Below are 10,655 nucleotides of genomic sequence, written 5' to 3' on the forward strand. Positions count from 1 at the left end.
TAAATGTACATATTTATCCACTGCTTGCTAATAGGCAAAGCAAGTACACCTTTTTTTAGATATCATGTATCATTCCACGTGAAAGCAGAATTATCTGCTGACACTGTTTACACCATTAAGGGCTTACGCCTTAAAGGTGGGGTATTTTTGTTATATTCCATGGAATACTCTTAACATCCCGATAGCAATGAATATATGAAATGCTTTGACAATAAATACATTTAAAAAATGCATATGTGGAAGCCGTGGCGCTGTAAAACGCACGACCAATTATTTTAGCCGTCCCGGCTAAAATAACTGGATGGCCTACCTGCCTGTCAGCCTTCCATCTCGTGCCCTCATTGGTCATGTGCGCGTTCGTGTGTTTTGGAGGAGGGGCTCTGTAAGGAAGTCTGAAGGAAGGGGCAGATTTGTTTCGGCTGCTTACTTTCAAATTCTAGCGCACTCGAACTGGTTTCTCCATTCTTACCTACCCTACCTTTAACTAATGCTGTTATTATGGTTCATTAATAATCAATCATTATTTCCTTATGGGTCAGTGCAGCCAATAACAAGAAAATATACTGGGTTTCTTGAACTGATCTCTAAAGCATTAGTAAATGTGTGCATGAACATAACGGTGTGTATTTGTATGTATAACAAAAAATGCATGTGCGTGTATATAATAACAGAGTGGACATGTACTGGCATGCTGCACCTATGGCAGTGCTGATGTAAAGAAAAATTGACAATGTAAGATTATAGTAATGATAAAATAAGGCAAACACAGGTTGGGTTTCGACAGTTTATTATGTTGAAAAAGAAGAGGAAAAAAAAGTCATGCACAGTTTAAAATTAAGATCAATAGACATGATAAATCATTTAAAAAGGTTTGTTCATACAGATAAGAAAAGGGAAAATCATTTCAGCATATATATCCATATTTCTTTCACACAGCATAACTGTAATATAATAATATTCTTTGCACTGATTTTACAAACAAGCTGTATATTTATGACTTTCAATACTGTAGACCTGTTCCAATTTGGTATTGGAAATAGTTTCATGCCCTATCCTGTATTGATTGATTTATCTGGTCTGCCATAACCAAACCAATGAGACTGTACCAAAACCTCACCAACTGCCACACTTTGTCTTCTAAGTAAACACTTGAGTCAGTGAAATAATTCCAGTTACAAACTGACACAGATCTGAACTGTAGCAGCTGATCTTTAAGTGCCAACCTCCAGCGAGGCAAAAGGAATGTACCACAAATAAATAAATACTTCATTTTTCCTTCCAACTGAAAAAAAGACACGTAAAACATTTTTTCTTTAATAGGAAAAACAAAAATAGAACACAAAACAAGGAGTGTCAAATCACACAGTACCTTAAAAATGTAAAGTTTTGATAAAAGTTAGCAATTTGAGGTTTTGGTAAACAGATTGCATCACGGTAAACCTTGGCTGACATCTGCAGCTTCAGGAACGCGCGGCCACTATTTGAAGGAGGGTAAATTTGGCACTTTTATGCTGATGTCACCAATGTTGATGTTTCTGGGCATTTCCGGGAGGTTCATGTTCTTTACAGCTGATACGGCACGAGCAGGTGCCCCTGCAATACCGGCCTATACACACAAAACACATGGAGGGTTGAAAAGATAGAAATCAGTACATTTTAACACTTGCTGTACACAATAGCACATTGAACAGTGAACATTGAACATACACACACGGACAGACACACTGCGCTAAACAGAGTACTAGACAAAAAACAGTCAACTGCTGACAAAATGCAAAGCACTGACAGCTACTAAGACAGACATTATGTGCAAATGTACATTCAGATGCCTTCATAGCTTCATATGCACATGCATTATTTGGTTCTACAATGATTTACACCACAACCAGAGCCAATTATGAATCCACTGTGAGGACACACTGTACTAAACCATTCCCGAATTTTGATTTGCTGATCACTGCTGGACATTCATCAAATGGACAAAAGGCAGCATAGCTTGGAAATTGAACCCACCGGACTCTTGAGGACTGAGAAGGGTACAAAGGCAAGGAGAGAATTGGGTAAAGCAGAAAAATGGATTTGGATATGAAGACGGAAATGATGTTTGGATAGATAGGTATGTATAGAACGTGTGTCAACATTATATTAACCATAATAATACTGCAGGTGATGCTCTACTTCTAGTGGGCTGAAGTATTTTTTGGCAAGACTGCACATAACTTTAACTATCTAAATACAGTTTTGTGAATAGAGTTGCTAGAATGTTAGTGTTACATTCCGATGACATGAGGAGGTTATAAGCCTAATAAACTACAATGGGAAATCTATTCTCAGGGACTACACTCTAACACAATGAATCTCAAAGTGAAACTGAGCAATTAAGCAGTTTTAAGTAAAGCATCAAGATGATTTAGCTTTTTAGAACAATTAAAAACATCTGTGGAGAATGAAAGATTTGATGTTTTCGTCTCATGTGTGAGCAGGCATTTGAGAATCACTGCAGTTAGAGATCCCCCATCTGAATCTTTAGCAGACAGACCCAAAAATGACCAAACGGCTCAAACCGCAGAGAACTGTATGTTCTCTCACTGCCTTGGTTAGGAACACATCATAAATCACTTAGAGATATGACCCAAAAGGAAAGCATGTCTGGAATTTAGATTTATCCACTTCACTTATTTTCACAAGGTGATTTCAATGGACCGTTTGTCTTATAGGGCATTCCTTCCTCTGCCAAGAATCAAGGAGACTTGTGTTCGAAGGAAAGATGACCGTAGCGTTAACTAAGAGGAATGCTGATCCAGCACGTAGGTTCAGTATTCAGGAGTCAGACTCCAGATTATTTTTTCCTCACACAGTAGCCTAGAGACTTACTTTCCAAGTCCATGATAGTGGGTTGTTAATCAAACGCTGTGTGACTGATTTGTACAGAAATAGTAACATCAGCTGGGAAACACACGACAATGGCTTGATTCTCCGCTCCATGTACATCAGATAGCCTTATTAAAGGCTCGAGCTGTACCCCATCTTTTGTCTGTGAGGAATACTGGAGCAAAAGGAAAAGAAATGGAAAAAGATCTAGTGTAACAAAAGGAAAATCTAGTTTTATTGTTGAATATATAGGAAAAAGTCAATCAATTTTGTTAATACGCTTATTTGTTTTTTAGCCAAGAGAAGGAGAAACGTTATACCCTCTTGTGTTTGTAAAGTCATTATGTAGTTACAGCTAGTTATTAACTTGTTAAAAAGCTGTGTTAAAGAATTCAGAAGATCATTTTAGAAAATGGCCTTTCAATGCTGTTTAAGAAGCTTCTAAATATACAAAGTTATATAGCCTCTCTAGCCTGCCAGTTTCACATTCCTTGAAACTACAGTGGGGGAACAATATAATAGTTACACCCTACAACATGTAATGCTGTAAAGCTTCAGAAGTTATCTTCCCGGGAGCAGTGCAACTGTACAAAGTGCTCTAAAGCAATCTGTTGTATATGATTGCATTATACTGTCAGCTTTTTTGCAGTATGTAGTCCACCACTTATTACATTCACCAGTGGCAACATTTTTGGGTCTGCCATAAAAGATTCCTACTGTATGTTAGTGACGTCAGTTTGCTGTAACATGGAGGGCCGTATGGTGAGACTCCGGGGGAGGGGGAAGTAAACTTCAGTTAAGGTTAAAGTACTTGGTTGTAAATTTAGCAGTACCTGTGTCTACCTGTCCTGCCTTGTAGACTGAAAGATAAACGTCTGTAAAGAGAGAGAAGAATGGAAAGAACTAGACAGGGTCAGGAAAAAAGAGGAATGAGGAATGTTAAAGCAGATTAAAGTAATTACAGTTTATCTCCACAGAAAAAAGTGATAGGACCTATCATAGACCACATCTTTAAAGACAATATTGATCTGAAGCTTTTCCCACAATGATAGATAGAAAAAAAGATATTAATTGAGAAAGTTTAATGAAAAAACCCTAATGCCGAGTAATCAGTCTTTGCCAGTCTGGAATGAGAACAGCTCCTTCTTTGTTCTCCAGACACTGCCCTATAAATGGACAATGTCATTTTAAATGAAAGCCTCAGTGTGAAACACACACACTGCGGTCTAGGGTAGGTCCAAGAGGGAGGGGCAGAGCAGCTCTGATGATTGTAGAACAGTAAAAGACTCTGCTTACAGAACATCGATCAAAAAGAAGATTCTGTCGTTAAAAGCACACAATGCAGGTCAGATTAATGCAAAAGTGTTCTTTGTTAACACGTGAACTTAAATTCAAATGTTATCGCACGCAATTGATGTCAGTCAGTTAAAATAACGTACAATGTCACCCTTCACTTTGTCTTGTTAACAACAAGACACAACCTTTGACAAGGTTGTGTCGGCACAAAAATGTTGCCTGGATGTTTAGACATAATTGCAGTGCATTGTAAGGAATTTAAAAACAAGGCCAAATCATTAGTGCAGTTCACTTTAAGGCCTATCAGAGCCTAAATCCACATTATGCAAAATCAGAAATGACTTCATGAAATTGTCTCTGGCTGTCTGTCTGATTCAAACTGAAATAAATGAAGGTTTATCCGCTAGCAGAAGCTGAATGGAAAGCAAAGCAATGTCCTTGCAAAGAACAAATATCAGAGCAAGGACACTGACTTTCATAGATGTAACAAAACATTGGAAAAGCATTTACTCCAGTAAATAAAATCCACATTATGCTCTGAAACAATAAAAGAACACAGCCTACAACAAGCTTGTTTCCATGGATAAATGTCAAATGATGTTATTGATAATCGTAGAGTTAAGTGTCCATAATAATGAGAAAAGTGATGGATGTGATTCTGTATTTAAAACTGAGGAATACAGGAGAGGATATGTTGAGTCTTGACCTGTGCTGAGAGCGGTGCAGCAGCGAGAGGAGTGGCCGAAAAAGCAGAAACACTCAATAATAGTTAGGGAGCATCCACAAGGTCACAGGAGAGAAGCATGCAGGGTGCAGCATACACACATGCCTGCAAACTGTATACAATAGCGCGGAGAGTAAAGGAGGGAGGGTCACGTCATACATACAGCAGACAGAAATGACTAGGCTTACCTCAGACTTCTCCATCTTGTTCTGGGCATCCACCTGCATGATGATTTCGTTCATGTTGGTCTCCAGGACCATCCCGCCCATCACCATCTCCGCCAGAATGTTGTGGACCTGAGAAAAGGAAAATGTATGTATTAATCTTAGAGTCAGTGATTTGATGCTTGTAACAACATCCAATGTAAAGTGGTTTGACAAACCGATGATGTGCACATTGCTCAATTATAAAATCAGGGAAGTTGCTGAAAATCTGATTAACAGTGAAAAAATAATAACTCAGGCTCAATTTTACAGCTACTTTGATAATCAAACATGTAAGCATTATATATAGTTGACATCATAAAGAGGCATTTCTTACCTTGTCTACATGGAAAATTAAGTCAAGCTCACAGACATTCTCAAAGCATTTGTCCAGCGTTTCCACAAATACCTGGAAATACAAAGAGTACAATGCCATCGATTGTAACACAGAAATATATCAATCAACACACTGAAATTACATAAATTACAACACTGTTCTGTTGTCTTCTGGGCCTTTACCTGGATTAAGTCTAAAATGCCTAGTTCACTCTCTGATGAGTCCACACAGAAGACAAAGTAGAGAGTGGCGTAGTGTCTGTAGATCAGTTTGTAGTCTGATCCTCCAATCAACCTGAAACACATGATACAGAAGCATCACATCAATACCTGTCCTGAATGAATACATTAAATACATCTAAAACACAAAATACACTGACACATCAATCACAAACTAGAGAACATTTACATATGTGTCCGTGTCATAATGTGGTGTAAACATGTTATGGTACAGGAACATTGGAAGAGAAACAACAGGATGTTTTTGGTCATGAGTCAACATATATAAAGATAGGACATATAATATATTAACGAGAGAAGATATGAAAGTTAATGCTAATCTATTCACTGGGATTGATAAGACCTCAGTGACTGGGAGAAATCCCTAAACGGGTTTAAGCCACAGAAAATGTTGTAACCCCCCTAATCCTGTTTGAAAACCAGAGGGGAAAGGGATTTTAAGTGTTTGTGATAATACTCAGTAGTTCTCTAAATGGTTAACAAACATGCGTTCCTGGTAGTATTTAAAGCAAAAGACAGGGTAAGTGTGCAATATTTAGCGTGAGCAGTGAAGTTTCCCCAAGTAAAACGACACCTTGCTGGTTCCTCCATCATGAATGATAGATGAACTTTAAACAAACACTGTTATTTTTGCTTATCATCATTCGTAAAGCCCTTTGAGCTTTCCTTTATTGTGTGAAATTAATTCCTGTGATGCTGCATTAGAGAAAATGGTATACTTGAGTATTTACTTCCACTCCCAATCAGACACAGTCACATGCGTATCTACTGTTGCTGCATACTTACATTCCACCTTCAAGGAAATTACAGACGTTTTCGTCTCTTTTCGAGACCAAGTGGAAGGTTTCCCTGATGATCTGTTGCTCTGTGTCTTCATTCTGCAGGAGGAAAGAGAAATCATAGATTGTTAAATAAAGAAATGACTGTAAATAATGCGATGTTTGTGCACTAAATTGCTGCCAGAGTTGGCCTGAAAATAATGGTTCGCTCTCTTTTTCTTGAATGAATGTATTAGTTTTGAGTGAAAAAACATGATTGTTATACTAACCATCCTCTTGTCATATCTAAAATACCCTAGTGCCCAAGGGCTATGCAGTCACTGATGTCATTGCACAAACTGAACCAATGCAGGCTCATCTTATTGTTTGCTAATGGATTCTGTAAAACCGCAAACATCCATGGGCATTTTTACAACCAACAAAGGTTTAAAGAGAGAGAGAATTGGGAGAGATGAAACCCTCTTTAATGGTCACACATGCAGAGCACACAGCACACACAGTGAAATGTGGCCTCTGCATTTAACCCATCCTAGTACCAGGAGTCTACTAGGAGCAGTGGGCAGCTATTGTACAGCGCCCGGGGAGCAATGGGAGTGAGGGGGGAGTCCGGTGCCTTGCTCAAGGGCACCACGGCAGGGCAGGAGGTGAACTGGGACCTCTCCAAGTAGCAGTCCACACTCCGGACCAACAGTTGAAGATTTACTGACTTAATAGGGGTCCAAAGTCCCATGCAAGAAAAACCAGATGACATTTTCAACAAGTTTTATGTTTCAGGCTTCTTTTAGTTGATACAAATACAATTCAAATGCACACTTAAGGACCAGAAAAACCCATGCGATAAACATGCAAAACATATGGGACTGAGCATATGGGAGTATAAAGCATTTAAATAATAAATCAGAGGGAGTTGGTGGTTCATTTTGTCATGGCATGGGAAGCTCTAACACTGAGTCAGCCTCACCCAAGGGTGCTAATGTCCTCTCGGGGTGCAACAGTTCAGTGAGCAGAAGGAGAGGAGAGGCCGTCTGCTGTGCAGCTGGCTGGAAGGCTGTATTAGTCATGTGACTTGTTGCATGGGACTAGCAGGGAAACAGTGCTCACAGTTGAAGGATACAGCTGTAAAATCGCAGCAGCTTTTAAACTTCTCGTTGAGATGCTTCTGGTGTTAAGGGTTATAAAGGTCTATCACAACTTCTTCTGGATCATTTTACTGAACCCACACATTTCCTTTCCAAGTTATGGCAAGGTTTTAATAGTAGTAACATCCAACTTCACTGATGTCATTGTGGGAGAGATTTTATATTTAATTTAAGGGAATACAGGAGGCCTTATTGATAAAATACATATATAGGCACAACATCCCCCACTTTTGCTACGTTATACACCCCTCTTGTTATACCCCAATAATCTTTACTGTAAACTGTCCCCTAAACACCCAGAAAAAAATGATTATAAAACTGTATAACATACTATAATGTAGTTGTAAGCTGATGTAAGGTATTGGTATGTGTTTATGAATGTACAGTATAAGTAAGCTATAATCACTCCTAATAAGATGCATTTTATATTATAAAAACTGTAGTTTACAGTGTTGAAAACTACATTATAGTGTATTTTAAACCATCTCCTCTATGATACTATGTAATGTTATGTAGTGTTTATGAACACTCAATAGTAGGATTAAAGCCTGTGAATACATAGGCTGACAAAAAGATGTGAAGCTCTAATATTGTCACGTTCGGTATACATTACATTTCTTTATATTAACCATTGTAGCCCATTCAACACTACGAGCTAATGACATACATATTATTTAAACTGACTGCTAACAGTTTTCATAGCCATGTGTGATGTATACCCTGCTGGCCAGTAATCTGACACGTCAACGTTGAATATAACAGATGGCGTCTACATGGCCTTCTTTTAATCAAATACAATGTATACTACTGAAGTACAAATACATACATCTGCTTCCAAACAAATAGATACAGGGACTTCCTAAATGAATCAATGCTGTTTTTGCTTTGAGTTTTCCAGTGAAGAGAGTAGGATTGCACTTAAATGTGTAGTTTTTAGAGCTGTAGACATGCGTAGGGTTGAATCCCAAGGGTCAACAACAAGAACAAAAGACTGTGGGAGTCTTTTGTTCCCTATAAAATCTAAAGAAATGTTTCTTCGAGCCAAAGGTGACAGTTGAATGTCTTCATTTCCCCCGACCTGCTGTCCAAAGGCTAGATCGGAAACAATTTCTCAATTATTGATTAGTGGTTTGAGTGATTGAAGAGGCAGCAGTACCAAACAGTTGCTGGCTCCCGTCTCTGATATTGCTGCCTTTTTTAGTCTTATGTTGTGTTTTGTACAGATTGTCCGACAAAAAACAGCAATTGGAAGATGTCACATCATTCTCTGGGAAGATTTGGTAGGCATTTCCGCTGTTTTATTGACATTCCATTAAAAGGTATTAGCATTAACACACATATTATGCACAAAACGTAAAATATACTTTAGCAGAGTGGCTCATTTCAGAATAATATATATTATAATAATGGACTATAACTGAGCATAACTCCTCATTTTAATGTTGCAGCTGGTACAGGTTTGATGCAATCTGAAATAGTCTTTATACTGATGGGTAGCCTATGATGTACTATCATAATGTATTTGTGGATACTTTTTTATTACTCACCTTACCTATATCTGCAAAATAACCAATGAGTTTTATTATCAAATAAATGTAGTAATAAATTAGTAAAAATAAAATTATTAGTCTCTTAATAGTTAAGTAGATGTAATAGGTAACGGGAGATAGAGGTACTTCTAAATTGAACTTAAGCACAGCACTTAGGTAAATGTACCAAGTTTGTTTCCCTCACAAAGAGACCCCAATCCTTTCATTGTATAAGCTGGTGCCTGCAGATATTTAGCATTTTTGCTTGAAAAGTGAATCAAAAAATATAGTTGCCAACTCATTGAGTTTCTTGATCTAAGTTGCCTTGCTATTGCAGCACACATATTAGAGAAGGGGCATGTAGCCAACCTTAAGATAAAAATCAAATTATGAAAACAAGCCAACACAGCTAGCCGACAAAGCATATTACATAAGCTGTTAGTTGCTACCTGCATGGTTTCCGGTCAGAGCAGGCAGGTAAACGTCACTTTATATTACACCTCGAGTGAATGGATACAGCTATTGCTATTTGAACAGGCTGCAGTGAGCACGGGACACTCACAAGGGCGTTATTAAAGTCATGTGACACAAACAGAGCGAACTAAATGCAATGTGTTCATCCCCAACAACTGGGTTTAACATGAGAAGTGGGTACAATCCAGTTTAGACAGGCTCGGCAGGAACGTGATAGCCTCGCTTCGGCTTGCACACGTTTAATTATTCATATTTTAAGAAGGACAGCATGATTCATACATGTTTTTCAATAGGGTCAGTAAGAAACAACAGCTTATCGAGGGCCGGGGTTGTAAAGTAGGCTACACACACCTTGCCATTCAAACAGTTAGCAACCATGTATCATGAATGCATCTTAAAGCTATAGCTACACCTGCCTTGGTTTACATTATAAGAGAACATTAAACAAAGTATCCTAAAAGCCGCAGTTTGAATTTTGCAATTCACTTCCGCCTACCACAACCTTTTACAAACAATACAATATATCAATAGATCACATGTTACTCACATAATGCTCGTAGAATTTAGAAAGCCTCGGTTTCCCATGGTTGTTGAATATTAAAATGGCTTTAATCATGGTTGAAGCTGAGCTAAGGGAGGTGGGGAGCAGAAAGGGTCAGTCTGGGAAAGACTGTTGTTGGTCTGTTAACTCCCGCCGTGAACCCAGGTCCGAGTGGGATTCAGGGCTAAATCCCGTCTCGATTTAAGGTTAATACGGGATAGCTTTTGAGCTACACGCTGCTACTCCTCCATCGTCTCTTTACGGAAATATTCCACGTCAAAGGACCAGTCATGCTCTCCTCCTCCTGCTGCGGCGGCCGGGAAGGCTCAAATCTCTGCCGAAACGCGCTTCTCACCGCAGAGGGAAAATCAGTTTGTTTTCTTATTTCAAAGAGTCATACTCGCATCATCCATGGGGTGGCGTTATACCAAAACATATTTCGTTCGACGGTGTCTCGATTTCTTGTGTTTTGACAAAGATGTAGTGTTTTGTTTTTATTTGGCTTTCCCCTTTTCCAGATCAG

General features: G+C 38.6%; 1 protein-coding gene across 1 annotated transcript; it reads right to left on the reverse strand.

Moving 5' to 3' along the window:
- Positions 1 to 770: 770 nt before the first annotated feature.
- ap3s1 (adaptor related protein complex 3 subunit sigma 1) lies at positions 771 to 10,454 on the reverse strand. The gene is made up of 6 exons (XM_034118559.1): positions 10,139 to 10,454; positions 6,457 to 6,548; positions 5,614 to 5,725; positions 5,432 to 5,503; positions 5,080 to 5,187; positions 771 to 1,606 (listed from the first exon to the last, which is right to left on the reverse strand). The coding sequence occupies exons 1-6, from the start codon at positions 10,205 to 10,207 to the stop codon at positions 1,478 to 1,480; spliced, it is 582 nt and encodes a 193-aa protein (XP_033974450.1). The 5' UTR covers positions 10,208 to 10,454; the 3' UTR covers positions 771 to 1,477.
- Positions 10,455 to 10,655: the final 201 nt, after the last annotated feature.

This window comes from Trematomus bernacchii, unplaced genomic scaffold (assembly GCF_902827165.1).
Source record: "Trematomus bernacchii unplaced genomic scaffold, fTreBer1.1, whole genome shotgun sequence".
In the NCBI taxonomy this organism is placed as follows: Eukaryota; Metazoa; Chordata; class Actinopteri; order Perciformes; family Nototheniidae; genus Trematomus; species Trematomus bernacchii.

Excerpts from the sequence above, each read along its gene's own strand:
- ap3s1 (XM_034118559.1), bottom strand. The coding sequence starts at position 10,207 with ATGATTAAAGCCATTTTAATATTCAACAACCATGGGAAACCGAGGCTT. Across the intron at positions 6,549-10,138 it reads CTAAATTCTACGAGCATTAT|AATGAAGACACAGAGCAACA; the intron begins GTGAGTAACATG and ends TTCCTCCTGCAG. Across the intron at positions 5,188-5,431 it reads TAATTTTCCATGTAGACAAG|GTCCACAACATTCTGGCGGA; the intron begins GTAAGAAATGCC and ends TCCTTTTCTCAG.